This window comes from Salmo trutta, chromosome 26 (assembly GCF_901001165.1).
Source record: "Salmo trutta chromosome 26, fSalTru1.1, whole genome shotgun sequence".
In the NCBI taxonomy this organism is placed as follows: domain Eukaryota; kingdom Metazoa; phylum Chordata; class Actinopteri; order Salmoniformes; family Salmonidae; genus Salmo; species Salmo trutta.
The window spans coordinates 17496037-17513279 of NC_042982.1; the positions used below are offsets into that span (position 1 = coordinate 17496037).

At 47.4% G+C, this 17243-nt stretch overlaps 1 protein-coding gene across 11 annotated transcripts in view; it reads right to left on the reverse strand.

Annotated features, from left to right (window-relative positions):
• The window catches only part of LOC115163287 (neurobeachin), a 284645-nt gene that overhangs the window by 62848 nt on the left and 204554 nt on the right, over positions 1-17243 (reverse strand). For all 11 annotated transcript variants that reach the window (XM_029715046.1, XM_029715045.1, XM_029715035.1 and 8 more), the window contains 3 exons: positions 3737-3854; positions 3400-3502; positions 2093-2208 (listed from right to left, as the gene is read on the reverse strand). In XM_029715046.1, coding sequence (XP_029570906.1) covers positions 2093-2208; positions 3400-3502; positions 3737-3854 — 337 coding nt within the window. The remainder of the gene's footprint in view (positions 1-2092; positions 2209-3399; positions 3503-3736; positions 3855-17243) is intronic.

Below are 17243 nucleotides of genomic sequence, written 5' to 3' on the forward strand. Positions count from 1 at the left end.
TCTGCTTCCTGAAACACATCCAAGTTCCAAACCTACCAGCCTCCCATCCTCCCAGCCCCTAGCCTCCCATCCTCCCAGCCCCTCGCCTCTCATCCTCCCAACCCCCTAGCCTCCCAACCTCCCAACCCCCTAGCCTCCCAACCCCCTAGCCTCCCAACCTCCTACCCATCCTTCCAACCCCCTACCCATCCTTCCAACCCCATACCCTCCCATCCCCCTAGCCTCCTAGCCCACTTTTCCCAACCTCCCAGACTAGCCTCTCTGCTCTACTCTGCAATGTTCTGCTCTGTCCCCAACGTACCAGCCTCCTATAACCTCTCAAACTCCCAATCTTCTAGCTTCCCTGCTCTACTCTGCATTGCTTTGCTCTGTCCCCAACCTCTCAGCTCTGTGTGTCCCTGGGGGCTACCCTTACTTCCTCTGACAGAAACATGTCATACCCAAATAGGGATGTTAAAAATGCAAATGATAATGTACTAGATTACTACACAGAAGTTCCCACAGCAAATAAGATGGCTGCTAAGTGTTTAATGTAGTTTAATGGAAAGGTGGTTCTGCTGCTGCTGTGATGTATAGACAATCATTAGGGTTAGATCTGGGTGTTGTGAATGGTACATTATGATGCTGGGTTAGGGTTAGAGTAGTTAAGGTGATTGTAAGTCACTACGGATCAGAGATTCTGCTAAATGACCAAAATGTAAATGTAGAAAATGATGATACAATATGGTAGTGGGTTAGGGTAAGAGCAGGGTGTTATGGATGCTACAGATATAAAATCACACGCATGCCCCGTTCATTCCCAGAGCTGCTGTAACAGACTGGGTTCGTACCCAAGTGTCCTGCATGTCACAAGACTGCATTAGCACACTGAGCTTAAGCCTAAGCATTCGCTTGGGGAGATAATGGTGTGAGTAGATTTACCTCTGCTGTAGCCTGTTCCTGTTCTTCGGTGAGGGTGTAAGAGGGAGAGGGGGGTCCTGTATGTGAGGGTGCATGGATGAGACAGGGGTGAGGGTGTAAGAGTGTAGGGGGTAGATAGGGATGGCAGTGTGGTGTGGTGTGGGTAGATGTGTCAGTGCTATTCTAGGGTGGTGGTGTAAGGAAAAACAGAGGTGAGGGGGGTGAGGTGGGTGTGAGGGTGCAGGGGGGAGACAAGGGTGGTGGTGTGGTGCATTTTGGGTAGAGTTCCAGCCTGTTCTGAAGTGTCAGGATGATACACACACACACACACACACACTCTGAAGTGTCAGAATGTTAATAACAGTAGAATAGTGTTTAATTAGAAGAGCACTGGCTGCACGTTAACACCTCTCGCCCTCTCTTCCTCTCCTCCACCACCCCTCCTCTCCTCCTTCTCTTCCCTCCATCCCCCTCCTGTCTTCCACCCCACCTCCCTGACACTTTTGGCAGCTCAGGTCATTACCACACATTTTTAATGAATTTCCACCATGTTTTTCTGTCTGCCGTACATCTAATTAGATGACAATAATGTATCGAACTCACGCCACAGATAACTATAAATATGCATGACTCTGCAGCGAGCGAGGGAGCGAGGGATGTGACACCCCACAGAGAGGAATGGTGCGCCAGGCACTCTCGTTTTCCAGTTAGTCACAGTTCAGATCAGAGAGGCGACAAAGACGTGTGCACACACACACACACACACACACACACACACACACACACACACACACACACACACACACACACTAAGTATCCTGGAGGATGTGTGATCTTGCTTCCATTTTCCTTCTTTTCTTTCTTCAAATAACAGTCATATTCCTCCACATGAACAGTGAAGTGTAGGCAACCTACAGTACTAACAGTATTACTGCTTAGGAGTGAACTGAACACTGAACAGAGCATCCTACTCCTTAAACAAAGACAACTTACCTGTAGGCCTTGGCTGGCATGTTTTAACAGCCAACAACAACATACACTACATTCATCTGCTCAACACAACAACATGGATCCATCCAAGATGAGGGGGAGAGAGCATAGGAGAGAGGGAGAAAGGGAGAGGAGGGAAAAGAGGAGAGAGGAGCAGGCTGAGAAAGGAGAGAGGAGGAAAGGAAGGAGAAGGGATGCTGACCTGCGATGGTGTTGAGGAACATGAGGTACTCGAAGTTGGAGATCTCCCTCCTCTGCCAGCGCTGGGTCATGTTGGACGACTTGAAGAGCTGCCGGGGTGTCGCCATGGAGATACGCCTGCACAACAACAGAGGAAGAAAAACCTTAGGATGTGTCCAAAATGCCACCCTTTTCCCTATGTAGTGCATTACTTTTGAACAGGGCTCATTCAAACCAATGAGGTTTAAGTAAGGGGTTTGAAAGCGTACTCAAGAAACCTAAGTGCACAACCAGACACACATTGACCAGCTAAAGACCAACACTCCCAGACAGGCAATCATTCAGTCAGAGCTCAGAGCACCACACACTGGCACAGTGTGACAACCTCAGCAGCATGTGAAACTGGAGCATTCTTCAGCCATGACCAAAGAGTTAGAGTCCTGCAGGCCTTGATGTGACTTCAACTCAACACATGGTGAGAATCAAGAGTTGGATGGAGGCTGTTTCTAAAAAACCTCTCACAGTCGTAATGTCAAGTTATAGGCCAGACCATAGTCTGGCAAACAATAGCTAGTAATAGCTAAAACTACTAGCCAATCAATAGCTAACACCAATTGCTAACACTATACCAACCAATAGCTAACACTAGTTAACTGACTTATAACTAATACTAGAATAGCTAACAATACTAGCTAACACTAGCCAATAGCTAACACTAGCTGATAGCTAACACTAGCCAATAGCTAACACTAGCAGATTGCTAACACTAGCAGATTGCTAACACTAGCTGACAGATAACACTAGCTAGCAGCAGATAGCTAACACTAGCCAGTCAATAGCTAACTCTAGCTAACTGATAGCTAACAATAGATGTGTGTTTTGTGGAAATTAATGACAGAGTGTAGGTAAGGTGAAGGGACTGTCGTCCGTCTCTTTCTGTGTATTTTACTGTGTGGCCAGTGGTCAGAAAGGCAGACAGGCTGCAGTTCTGTGCTATAAACTTCACTTAGAGAATTAGATCAGTTCAGTCAGGGTCAATGACTACTCACTCCAATGACAGGAGCAATGGGATTTAAAATGTCTCTGCTGCAGACAGGGTCAGCTGCTGCCAGGGCCGGCTCCACACTCCACCACACAAAGGGGTTAGGTGGGGAGACTAACAATACACACCCTGAAAATAATATGGACACAATGCATTACACAATACTACTCTGGAGCTAGTAAGATAGATGAGGAATTGAAAAGACCAAACAAAATGTTTCATGAACTAAAAAATGTAAATGTGTGTATGTTTGCGTGTGAATGTAGATGTGTGCGTGTATGGTTTACCTGGCTTGTGGTAGGCCATAGCTGGTTCCTACTCCGACCCTGGGTAGACTGTAGATCACCTTCTTCACTGTGGCTTGGTCTGGGAAGTTAAACATCACTGACGCTGGGAGGAGAGATAACAAAACTTTATTAATTCTATGTTAAAGCACTTAAGAGAAGCAGTTTAGTATATATCATCATCAGAATGCAAATAGGACACATATGAGAGAAGAGTGTGTCTGTTTCCCAAATGGCACCCTATTCTCTATGTAGTGCACTATGGGCTCTGCTCCAAAGTAGTGCACAATATAGGGAATAGAGTGCCATTTGGGATGTAATGAGTGTGTGGGATGCTTACTCCTGTTGGCCATGAAGACCTCCAGGCCAGTATTCTGGAGCAGGTATCGCCTGGAGAAGACCGCTCTGATCTCACTGAACATCCATTTACCATGCAGACCCTCTGAGTACGCCAGGACCTGCAGAGAGGAGAGGAAAAGAGAGGAGGGGAAGGGAGGGGGAGGGGAGAGGAGGAGAGGAACACGAAGGGAAAGAGACCACACAAAGGTTTTACATTGTGACAAACACAGAAGAGGTGCTATGTTGCAGCAAGGTTGTAAACTTATATTGTCTCTAAATATTCTATTTCCCACTCCAGTTTCACCTCTGTGTCTTTAACACCTATTTCAGATGGTCAGCAACCCGCAACCAGGGTGTAAAAAAAACAGAAAAAACAGGCCTTTGGGTTACACCCATCAACACCAACGCAAGGAGAGGAGAGGGTGAGAGAGGAGAGGGAAGAGGAGAGGTGAGGAGAGGAGAGGAGAGGAGAGGAGAGGAAAGGAAAGGAAAGGAAAGGAAAGGAAAGAATAAAGGAGAGGATGAGAGAGGAGAGGGAAGAGGAAAGGAGAGGATGAGAGAGGAGAGGAGAGGGAAGAGGAAAGGAGAGGGTGAGAGAGCAGAGGAGAGGAGAAGGAAGGAGAAAGGAGAGGAGAGGAGAGGAGAGGAAAGGAGAGGAGAGGAGAGGAGAGGAGAGGAGAGGAGAGGAGGAGAAGAGAAGAGAAGAGAAGAGAAGAGAAGAGAAGAGAAGAGAGGAAGAAGAAAGGAGAGGATGAGAGAGGAGAGGAAAGAGGGAAGAGGAAAGAGGAAAGGAGAGGGTGAGAGAGGAGAGGAGAGGAGAGGAGGAGAGGAGAGGAGAGGAAAGGAAGAAGAAAGGAGAGGATGAGAGAGGAGAGGAGAGGAGAGGAGAGGAGAGGAGAGGAGAGGAGAGGAGAGGAGGAGAGGAGAGGAGAGGAGAGGAGAGGAGAGGAGAGGAGAGGAGAGGAGAGGAGAGGAGGAGAGGAGAGGAGAGGAGAGGAAATGAGAGGAGAGGAGAGGAGAGGAGAGGAAGAAGAAAGGAGAGGATGAGAGAGGAGAGGAAAGAGGGAAGAGGAAAGAGGAAAGGAGAGGGTGAGAGAGGAGAGGGTGAGAGAGGAGAGGGTGAGAGAGGAGAGGGAAGAGGGAAGAGGAAAGAGGAAAGGAGAGGGTGAGAGAGGAGAGGAGAGGGAAGAGGAAAGGAGAGAGGGTGAGAGAGGAGAGAAGAGGGAAGAAGAAAGGAAAAGATGGGGGTGAGCAACAGAGAGGAGAGGAGAGGGAAGAGGAAAGGAAAGGATGGGGTGAGCAACAGAGAGGAGAGGAGAGGGGGATGAGGAGATGGGGATCATTAGTGTGCAGCACCTCTGGGACAGCAGGTCTACCGAGGGAGATCAAGAGAGGCCTCCGTGACAGGTGAAAATGATCCCCCTAACACACCTCCCTCCCTCCTTCCCCCTTTCCTCGTCCAACACTGTCTGAGCCCTTGGGGCGGCCTAGTCTCCCCAGGTTACAATCACACACATTCCCATCTTATCAGTGTAGCTGGACACAGACAGAGACAAGAGAACCAGCCAGGGAGGTGTGCGAGAGAGAACAGCCGAAACACAACACACAGAGAGGGGATGTAGCTCGAGCCTGACTGACAGTCCAGGGGGGAACGAGGGAGGGAGGCAGAGTGAGATGTTGGGCTGGGGAAGTTAGGTCCAATGCTAATGCTCATTTAAAACAGTGACAAGCAGGAGCAGAGGAGGAGAGGACGTGAAGAGGGGAGGGGAGGGGAGGAGAGGGGAGAAGAGGTGAGGAGAGAGGCAGCGGTGCCTTAATTTCTCCCTGGAATAGCTGTGGCTCGACCTACCTGCCACATCAAAGTCTCTGGAGCTCAATTAGAAGTGGATTAGATGGAGAGGAGTGGAGTGAAGGGAGGAAGGTGGCAGGTGGAGGGAGGGAGGGAGGGGTGGTGGCATCTTTGTTTCTCCTCCCTGTGCTGCCCCAGGTTGACAAATCAGCAACCCCAGACTCTAACAGTTGTCATAGAGACAGACTGTCTGCTCAGAGAACGCCTGTAGTAGGGAGCTGCTGAGGAGGAGGAAGAGGAGCGGAAAGATGGAGAGAGGGAGAGGTGGAGAGTGGGGGAGATGGAGAAAAGGAGAGATGGAGAGAGGGAAAGGTGGAGAGAAGGAGAGGTAGAGAAAGGTGCAGATAGATGAATGGAGAGATTGTGAACAGATCAGGATGAAGAAAGATGAGAAATATGCAGAAATAACTGAGAAATGACAAGAGAATACTATTATAATGCATGGCCTGATCAACCTTACATTAAAAACTATAGGAGCGGGTGTGTCTACCTGGATGTAATACCCCTTCCTGGTTCCTCTTGTCTGTTGCTGTGACTGGGAACAGAGAGCAGGCAGGCCAGGCCACAGGGCTAAATACAGAGCAGGCCAAAGGCCTCACCAGCAACAACACACAGGCTAAAAAGCCTCCGCTTCAAACAGCCCACATCAAAACATTATGTCAGAACAACAAAGCCTTGGTTTAAACCAACAAGCAGTGAGGGGCCCCTGTAGACTGAAGGCTTGACAAAGCCCAGAGAAAAAGGGGCCCCTGTAGACTGGAGGCTTGACAAAGCCCAGAGAGAGAAGCAGCTGTAAGAAATGTCATTTAATGAACCTGTTTGCTGAAGCTGTCAGAGGTGTCAGAGCTGACGAGCGATTGGGACACAGCCAGCCGGCCTACCAGCCAGCCAGTCAGCCAGCCAGCACCCAGTCACAGACAGTCCTGCCCGCCTGCCTGTGTGTGTGTGTGTGTGTGTGTGTGTGTGTGTGTGTGTGTGTGTGTGTGTGTGTGTGTGTGTGTGTGTGTGTGTGTGTGTGTGTGTGTGTGTGTGTGTGTGTCAGCCCAGTCCTGCCTGCCAGCTGGAGACTTCGGCCCCAATCTAATCAGCCCACCACCAGGAAGGATGACCGGGGAGGACCAGGCCCCTCCAGACCCACCCCGCGACTCCTCCACCCGGTCTCCCCTACTCACCCCCTACCCACCCCACTACCCGCCTTGTCACCCGCCCTGCTCTGCTCTGCTCTGCTCACAGGCTGTCACACTGCAGGGGGAGCGGGGTGGGGCTGGGGAGGGCCTGGAGGCAGACAAGCCCTTTGTTTCCATGCAGGTTCCTCCCCACACACACACACGCACACACATTAAGATCCCATGGTGTGTGTGTGCTGGTCTCTAAGCTGGGTGGAGATCATACCTCTCCTATAATGACCATAATGCAATTGAACGTTTCTGTCTTTTGTTTCCTGTCCCTGTGTGATGTGACAGAGGGCAGATAGCTGCACTGAGCCTGTGGAATATCACATCAGTGTGGAGAAATATTGTGACAGCTGAAATTAGGAGAGACATATGTGACAGCAGTGTTTAGGCTGAAGCTCACATGGAATAACATAGAAAACATCACATAGACATACATTGAACACTACATTTAGTTTTCAGAGTCCAAAGCAGCAACTGGTCTTCATTTTGTTCATTGGTCTTTTAGCATTTATTCAGAATTTAACCGGTACTGTCCTATGCTGTGACTGACATTAACCCTGTACTGTCCAGCCTTATTGAACAGCACGCATTTAGAGTATTTATTTATTAATGTCAATGTGACTGATATTAATAACTGTGTGTGTGTGTGTGTGTGTGTGTGTGTGTGTGTGTGTGTGTGTGTGTGTGTGTGTGTGTGTGTGTGTGTGTGTGTGTGTGTGTGTGTGTGTGTGTGTGTGAGCGAGCGACCGTGTCAGTCAGTTCTGCTGAGATGGGGCCATAATAAGATGATTGAGTCAGGCCCCAAGCCAGCATGACTGATACAGTTATAAAGGAGAGGGGAGCAGAGTGACAACCTGCTATCATAGTAGCTCCTCTGTGTTCTCCCTGCACACAGCTAATAGGCTTCTAGTGGAAAGCCTTGACACTGCCTGATCCACAGCCCATGAGATGGAGAGAACAGATGAGAGTGAGAGTGAGAGATAGAGAGAGAGAACAAGAAGGAGAGAGAGGAGGGAGAGAGAGAGAGAGAGAGAGAGAGGGAGAGAGAAAAGAGAAAGTGAAGAAGGAGAGAGAGGAGGAGGGAAAGAGAGAGAGAGAGAGGGTGAGGATATGAAAGGAGAGTGATATGACTGCTCCCCCAGGAGAGTGGGGAGGATTTCACACACAGTAATTTGGAGCATCAGCATACACTGTGAACACTGCATCCACAACCTGACCTCAGGGAGGGAGGGAGGGAGGGAGGGAGGGAGGGAGGGAGGGAGGGAGGGAGGGAGGGAGAAACAGCATACACTGTGAACACTGCATCCACAACCTGACCTCAGGGAGGGAGGGAGGGAGGGAGGGAGGGAGGGAGGGGGGAGGGAGGGAGAAACAGCATACACTGTGAACACTGCATCCACAACCTGACCTCAGGGAGGGAGGGAGGGAGGGAGGGAGGGAGGGAGGGAGGGAGGGAGGGAGGGAGGGAGGGAGGGAGGGAGAAACAGCATACACTGTGAACACTGCATCCACAACCTGACCTCAGGGAGGGAGGGAGGGAGGGAGGGAGGGAGGGGGGAGGGAGGGAGAAACAGCATACACTGTGAACACTGCATCCACAACCTGACCTCAGGGAGGGAGGGAGGGAGGGAGGGAGGGAGGGAGGGAGGGGGAGGAAGGGAGGGAGAAACAGCATACTCTGTGAACGCCGGTTTATAACCTGACCTCAGGGAGGGAGGGAAGGAGGGAGGGAGAAACAGCATACACTGTGAACACTGCATCCACAACCTGACCTCAGGGAGGGAGGGAGGGAGGGAGGGAGGGAGGGAGGGAGGGGGGAGGGAGGGAGAAACAGCATACACTGTGAACACTGCATCCACAACCTGACCTCAGGGAGGGAGGGAGGGAGGGGGGAGGGAGGGGGGAGGGAGGGAGGGAGGGAGAAACAGCATACACTGTGAACACTGCATCCACAACCTGACCTCAGGGAGGGAGGGAGGGAGGGAGGGAGGGAGGGAGGGAGGGAGGGAGGGGGAGGGAGGGAGGGAGAAACAGCATACTCTGTGAACGCCGGTTTATAACCTGACCTCAGGGAGGGAGGGAAGGAGGGAGGGAGGGAGGGAGAAACAGCATACACTGTGAACACTGCATCCACAACCTGACCTCGGGGAGGGAGGGAGGGAGGGAGGGAGGGAGGGAGGGAGAAACAACATACACTGTGAACGCCGGTTTACAACCTGACCTCAGGGAGGGAGGGAGAAACAACATACACTGTGAACGCCGGTTTATAACCTGACCTCAGGGAGGGAGGGAAGGAGGGAGGGAAGGAGGGAGGGAGAAACAGCATACACTGTGAACACTGCATTCACAACCTGACCTCAGGGAGGGAGGGAGGGAGGGAGGGAGAAACAGCATACACTGTGAACACTGCATTCACAACCTGACCTCAGGGAGGGAGGGAGGGAGGGAGGGAGGTGCAAGGTGCTCCATCATGCTGGAAAAGGCATTGTTCGTCACCAAACTGTTCCTGGATGGTTGGGATAAGTTGCTCTAAGTTGCTCTCATTGCAAAGCAATGATGACGGCACGTGTTTCCTTGCAGGTAACCATGGTTGACAGAGGAAGAACAATGATTCCAAGCACCACCCGCCTTTTGAAGCTTACAGTCTGTTATTCGAACTCAATCAGCATGACAGAGTGACCTCCAGCCTTGTCCTTGTCAACACTCACACCTGTGTTAACGAGAGAATCACTGACATGATGTCAGCTGGTCCTTTTGTGGCAGGGCTGAAATGCAGTGGAAATGTTTTTCATTTCCATGGCAAAGAGCGACTTTGCAATTAATTTCAATTCATCTGATCACTCTTCATAACATTCTGGAGTATATACAAATTGCCATCATACAAACTGAGGCAGCAGACTTTGTGAAAATTAGTATTTGTGTCATTCTCAAAACTTTTGGCCATGACTGTAGATATACACTCAACAAAAGTATAAACAACATGCAACAATTTCAAAGATTTTACTGAGTTACAGTTCATATAAGGAAATCAGTCAATTGAAATAAATTCATTAGGCCCTAGTCTATGGATTTCACATGACTGGGGATACAGATATGCATCTGTTGGTCACAGATACCATAAAGAAAAGGTTTTCCTCAAGTGGCGCGACACATCTCCTTTTCATAGAGTTGATCAGGCTGTTGATTGTGGCCTGTGGAATGTTGTCCCACTCCTCTTCACTGACCGTGCGAAGTTGCTGGATATTGGCGGGAACTGGAACACACTGCTGTACATGTCGATCCAGAGCATCCCAAACATGCTTAATGGGTGACATGTCTGGTGAGTATGCTGGACATGGAAGAACTGGGACATTTTCAGCTTCCAGGAATTGTGTACAAATCTTTGCGCCATGGGGCCGTGCATTATCATGCTGAAACAGGTGATGGCGGCAGATGAATGGCACGACAATGGGCCTCAGGATCTTGTCACGGTATCTCTGTGCATTCAGATTGCCATCGATAAAATTCAATTGTGATTGTTGTCTGTAGATTATGCCTGCCCATACCAATAACCCCACCGCCACCATGGGGCACTCTGCTCACAACATTGACATCAGCAAACCACTCGCCCACACGATGCCATACATTCTGTCTGCCATCTGCCCGGTAAAGTTGAAACCGGGATTCATCCATGAAGAGCACACTTCTCCAGTGTGCCAGTGGCCATTGAAGGTGAGCATTTGCCCATTGAAGTCGATTACGAGGTGAACTGCAGTCAGGTCAAGACCCTGGTGAGGACGACGAGCACGCAGTTTGTGCAGAAATTCCTCGTTTTCATCAGCTGTCCGGGTGGCTGGTCTCAGACGATCCCACAGGTGAAGAAGTTGGATGTGGAGATCCTGGACTGGCGTGGTTACACATTGTCTGCAGTTGTGAGGCCGGTTGAACGTACTGCCAAATTCTCTAAAATGACATTGGAGGTGGCTTATGGTAGAGAAATTAACATTCAAATCTTTGGCAACAGCTAGTCAGCGTGCCAATTGCACACTCCCTCAGAACTTGAGACATCTGTGGCATTGTGTTGTTTGACAAAACTGCCCATTTTAGAGCGTCTTTTATTGTCCCCAGCACAAGGTGTACCTGTGTAATCATCATTCTGTTAATCCGCTTCTTGATATGCCATACCTGTAAACTGGATGGATTATCTTGGAAAAGGAGAAATGCTCACTAACATGGATGTAAACAAATTTGCACATGCAATTTTAGAGAAATAAGCTTTTTGTGATTATGGAAAATGTTTGGGATCTTTTATTTCAGCTCATGAAACATGGGACCAACACTTTACATGTGGCGTTTAGATTTTTGTTCAGTGTCGTATCTCGAGTTTATAATGTTAGAGTTTATCTTAAGTGTAGATAGGATAACATTCTGCTCATTTCACAAAGTAAGAATGAGAGACACCCCAGCCCCAATCAACACATTTCACAACTTATTTTACCATGTGTGACTGTCCCACTTTATGCTAGACATGCTGTTATAGTGAAACTATTCCACTCTGCTTTCTGCTCACCATCCTGTCAGAAATGTATTCATCTCTTCTTTCTTTAAATGAATCGCTACGCAACACAGGCACTGGGCCTCTCAACCCTAACTTCAAAACAAAGGAAACAAATCTCATTTTGTGTGTCAACACGTGTCAAGCAGCTCTGGAACATGCATCTCATTTCTCTTCCATTATAGTGGTGTGTGTGTGTGTGTGTGTGTGTGTGTGTGTGTGTGTGTGTGTGTGTGTGTGTGTTGTGTTGTGTAGACAGCATGGGGTGGGAAACAACAAGAGGCCATTCAACAGACCATCAGGACCAAACCAACTAAAAATAAAACCAATCACTGAAAAACAGGTTAAAAGGTTTTATAGTGAAAAAACAACAGTGTTTCATACTGGGGGGGAAAAGTGTTCTGAAATTTTCTCTAGAGGACTAATCCATAAAAAAAGTATTGCTATGTTCCGTTAAGTAAATGAGAGGAGACATATATCTGAGCTCTATGACCGATGCCTGTCACAAACCAACCTTTTACTGCAACTATAATCCCCACTAGGTCCCTTTCAGGTTGATGCTGAAGTCTTCCTAAATATCAAAGCATGCTTTCCATCTGATCTTCCCTTGCCATGACAACTGTTATGACTGTTATGAGGGTGGAAGGAAATAGGGAAACGTTAAAACTCTCTGAGATTATAGTTAGGAGGCGAAGTGCTCGGTTCCCTCTCCCATTCCCATATCTCAACTTCAATAAAGTAGCAGGCTCCTAAAGCAGGTATTGGGGAAAATAAGATACAGATTTGCATAATCAGTGTCACTATCCATTTGTGTGGTGGTTGGAGTGTGGAGAGATGACACGGTGCTGGCTGGTGGTAGCGAGCGAGGCTGGTAGTAGTAGCAGGAAGCTGGTGCTCTGGGACCACTGGGATAAAAGGATGAATATACATCACATCAGGCCGCTGCTGCTGGCTGCCAGATCACTGCCCCAAATGTCCAGCCAAGTTTGTCAATAATGTTTATGTCACGTCGCCGTATTTCACGCACGTTACCAGACGGGGTTGAGTAGCGGGGAGGGGGGGCTGTGTGTCTAAAACATTCTGACAGAAGAGAGAGGGGGGTTTAGCTGGTAGGGGGTTTCTCTGATACCTCCACCATAGTCTGCACCACCAGTACAGTAGTCACAAAACATACACATAGCAAGAAAAGACCAATCAAACAATCTAGGCTTAATCTGTGTCTGGGAAATCAGCCCAGAAGTCATATTTTACACTTTCAAATACATTTCCAATAAATAATCCCTTTGAATATATAACTTAACAAAATTAATCAAATTCATTTTAATATGATAGTTACTGTAGGTAACACTTTCAAAGTCTTAGATACACAACATCTACATACACAGCATACAGTTACATACCCCAGCTTCAGATGGCCTACACTAAGGAGCTAGACTAGAGTGGTCGCAGTCATTTGGTATTGGACTCTTTCAGCAGGACTTCACTAATGGGACTTATTCAGGGACTTGTCAGCCATTAGACGACTGAAATCCCCTTGGTCTGCTCCTCTCCTGTGGGTGCTGCTCACTCAGTGCACCAAGCTGAAGGCTGCCACCAAACTGGGGCTTAAATCCATCCCACGTCTCAGTGTTTTGTGTGGGAGGATGGAGGCTCACAGAGACATGGAGAGGCAGAGAGAGAAAGACACAGGGATAAAGAGGAGGATAGAGAAAAGGGAAGATGGAGAGGAGGAGAGGAAAAGAGACTGAGCTAGAGAGGAGGAGAGGAAAAGAGACTGAGCTAGAGAGGAGGAGAGGAAAAGAGACTGAGCTAGAGAGGAGGAGAGGAAAAGAGACTGAGCTAGAGAGGAAGAGAGGGAAAGAGACTGAGCTAGAGAGGAAGAGAGGGAAAGAGACAGGGATAGAGAGGAGGAGAGGAAAAGAGACTGAGCTAGAGAGGAAGAGAGGGAAAGAGACAGGGATAGAGAGGAGGAGAGGAAAAGAGACTGAGCTAGAGAGGAAGAGAGGGAAAGAGACAGGGATAGAGAGGAAGAGAGGGAAAGAGACGGGGATAGAGAGGAAGAGAGGGAAAGAGACGGGGATAGAGAGGAAGAGAGGGAAAGAGACAGGGATAGAGAGGAAGAGAGGGAAAGAGACGGGGATAGAGAGGAAGAGAGGAAAAGAGACAGGGATAGAGAGGAAGAGAGGGAAAGAGACTGAGCTAGAGAGGAAGAGAGGGAAAGAGACTGAGCTAGAGAGGAAGAGAGGAAAAGAGACTGAGCTAGAGAGGAAGAGAGGGAAAGAGACAGGGATAGAGAGGAAGAGAGGGAAAGAGACAGGGATAGAGAGGAAGAGAGGGAAAGAGACGGGGATAGAGAGGAAGAGAGGGAAAGAGACGGGGATAGAGAGGAAGAGGGAAAAATACATGGATGGAGAGGAAAAAGACCAAGCTGGAGAGGAAGAGAGGAAAAGAGACAGGGATGAAGAGGAGGAGACAGCGGAAGCGAAGGAGAGAAAGAGCAAGTGGTTAGAGGAGAAGGCCTGATGAGTAATGAACGCCTCACTCGTCCTCAATTAATCTTGTCTTTCTACCGTTGCTCCAGCGCTCTCCTCTACACAGAGGTAATAACGACAGCCTCATCCATTACCCCTTTATCCCTGCTATTCACTGGGAATCGCTTAATAATATGTTACAGATTTGTCTCCACTCGTATAAGTCTCTGTGTCGTTCACGGTATATCATTTGAAAAACATGCAGCCTCCCTTTCCGCCGGACGTTCTTTGAGGATTATGGGGAGTGACACGTCCTGTATGCAGTCGGAATCTGGAGCATCATTTTTTCAGGCGTAAAGCAGAATTAGCCTGACTGATGTCTCAGTGTCAGCAGCACAACAAGCTGTGGAGGCCTGCGGGCGGAGGGCTGAGGAGGGCTGAGAGCTGCGTTAAAGGTAGAGCAGGTTGTTATCTACAGGCTGCTCAGGACAGCAGAGCTGAGTGTGTAAATGTATGCTAATGAGAGGCTAACCCTCCAGGCTGGGAGCAGTGCTCAGAACAGGACGTTAATCTGGCTTGTTGACTGCACTAGATCATTTGGACTTGATCCTCTTGTAATTATATAGTTTAAATCTTTTTACCCGAGCTAATCCCACACCATGTGGAAACGTCTTGAATCCTGCCGTGTAGCCTGCTCAGTAGCTAGCGCTCACCAGCATACGTCTTACTCTCACTCAGAAACACACACGCACACAGCTACGTAGGAGGAGAGGACACAGCTGATATAATTACTCTGACTTCTTGAATCCCAGGCTCACAATCCACCATAACAGACATCCCTATATAATTCTGATACTACTGGGAGACAGACAGACAGACAGACAGACAGACAGACAGACAGACAGACAGACAGACAGACAGACAGACAGACAGACAGACAGACAGACAGACAGACAGACAGACAGACAGACAGACAGACAGACGGACAGACGGACAGCCTTAGGCTACGGAGTACGACTAGAGGTGTGAATGGGTGGAGCGAGAGAGAGAGCCTCCCCATCTCTTTGTCTTTGTGCCATGGCTTTGTAAGGAAGGAGAGATGGAGGGTAGCCTGGCGTGTGGGTTTGGCCTGTGCTGTGTGCTGTCCAGAGGGACTCCAGCAGGCCATGTTGCCTGCATGCCAAAACGGACAGGCCTGACAAGCCGCGTGGCGTGCTGTAATTTGACTAATTACAGTGGATTAAAGCATATTAATGCAAGCTGTTTTCACCAGGGTCAATGACCTCTAGACACACATGAAGGAAAATATATGGACAGATCTTACTTTTAGGGAATAGTAAAAGAAAAGAAACGGCCAATCCTCAGTGTGATTTCTGATCAGTAGAGAACATTTCTCTAACACTGGATTTACATTGCAGAGATGCTGAAACGACAGTCCCAGCTCCCGACACCTCACTTCGATATACATTTATGAACTCTCCCCCTGCTCTTCCTCTTCCTCTCTCTCTCTTTCTCTCTGCTGGAAAGAGAAGACACACCAATAAGGACTTTCAGAAACCCCATGGAACCCTCATGGGGAGAGAGAGTGGGAGTCTGCAGAACGATTCATTCAAGAGGGACATGTTGTGTCCCTGTATGACAACAACAACATTACAACGTTTCATTGTAATCTTGCATCTTTCTTACCAAAATATTGATATACCAGATACTGATTAATGATGCTTTGTTATATGTAAATATTCTAGTGACTGTGGTGATTCAGATGGGATTTGGTGAAGGTCTTCATCTGTCCTGTTCTTAGCCCTTTATCTGTTCTAGTTCCACTGAGGGGGACTCAGGTCACAGCGAGCTAGACTGGGATTTATTAAGGAAGTTGATGTGGGACTGAATAGTATATTACAATACAATAATAACAGTAATAGTATATCTGGGAAGACAAACATCAAACAAATGTTTCTCATGTTTTATATTTTAACAGTTTCTATGTTCTATTCTTGAAATGTCAAGTCTTGGTTTTGAATGGGAAAACAATGCTGAGGCGAGTTCAGCAATGCTTCTGTTTGCAGCAAACATGTTGCCAGAGTAACAATTTCAGTTGAACGATTTGAATGAACATTTCAAAATGTTATGGTGAAACATCAAACAGCTACTTTTTGTCAGGATTACTGTGGCTTTTTAGGGACAATATTCAAACTGAAAACGACTTAGCTATTCCTACTAAATCTGGTAGTTATTTTTACTGGCAGTTTAGATCCGAAACAAACACTTACGTTCGCCGGACACTATCTTCTCATACTGTTAGCTAACATTAACGTTAACAGTCGCGGTTAACACAAAACAACTGGAATATGTTAGCCAACGTTAGCCAACGTTCGTGAACTATTTCCCTTGTTAAACGCACCTCTGGTCTCTCCTTTGTTGGATAGTTGATATTTGACACTAAATGTCATATGTTTTACATGTATTTTTCTGGTAAATGAATTATTCACTATTAATTTGTATATATATTTCAGTGAAATAGGTTTATATAGGATGTGTTATTATGTATTATAATATAACATAAAACAAGGATGTGTAATATAATATAATGTGTGGTTTAATACAACAGCTCTCCTAATTGTCCCATATCAATCTGAGTCAGATAAAAGAGAAGCAGTTTCACTATGTGTTCCTCTGTCTGTAACATACAGTAATAATAGTCTTAAAGTAGCATTATGAAGACAGAATACCAAAGAGGCTTACAGCCGAGGTTTCATGAAACATTTAGGCTGAACTTCCAAGGCTGTGCTGATGAAAGAAGGTGCCTGCTGGAGTGAGAGGAGAGAGGGAGCCCCAGCCGTTATTGTACAGGAGTCACATCAAATTAATACTGAGGGCCATTTGGAGCCTTTCTTCTCCCAGGCTTTTCAGAAGGGATTAACTACGAAAACTCCAAAATTACTAAAGCACCTATTAAGCATCATGCCAAGCCTTTCTTCTCCCTGCTTTTGAAAGTGTTTGAATGTGCTCTGGCATTCAATCCCCTCACAGAACAAAAAGTTATTGTTTGTACGCTTGATGAAACCTGATGACAGGCTTGATGAAGGAGGACATAAAACACATATTTACACCTGAACTTTAAACAAATGACAAGCACCTTTAACTACATGAAGACACACAATTATACAACTCATAGCAAGCAGGTGCATAAACAAATGCATTCATTTATTTTATTGTTTACGAGAAAGGTGGAGTAATTATGGCCAGTAAATAAAATAAAATCTTGTCATTATATTATAATTATATTATTTAAACTTGGACTTGTTCTAAAGATCTGTTGTATAGTGTGATTGTGTGTGTGTGTGTGTGTGTGTGTGTGTGTGTGTGTGTGTGTACGTGTACTTGCGCATATGTGTGTGTGTGTGTGTGTGTGTGTGTGTGTGTGTGTGTGTGTGTGTGTGTGTGTGTGTGTGTGTGTGTGTGTGTGTGCACCCTCTTGA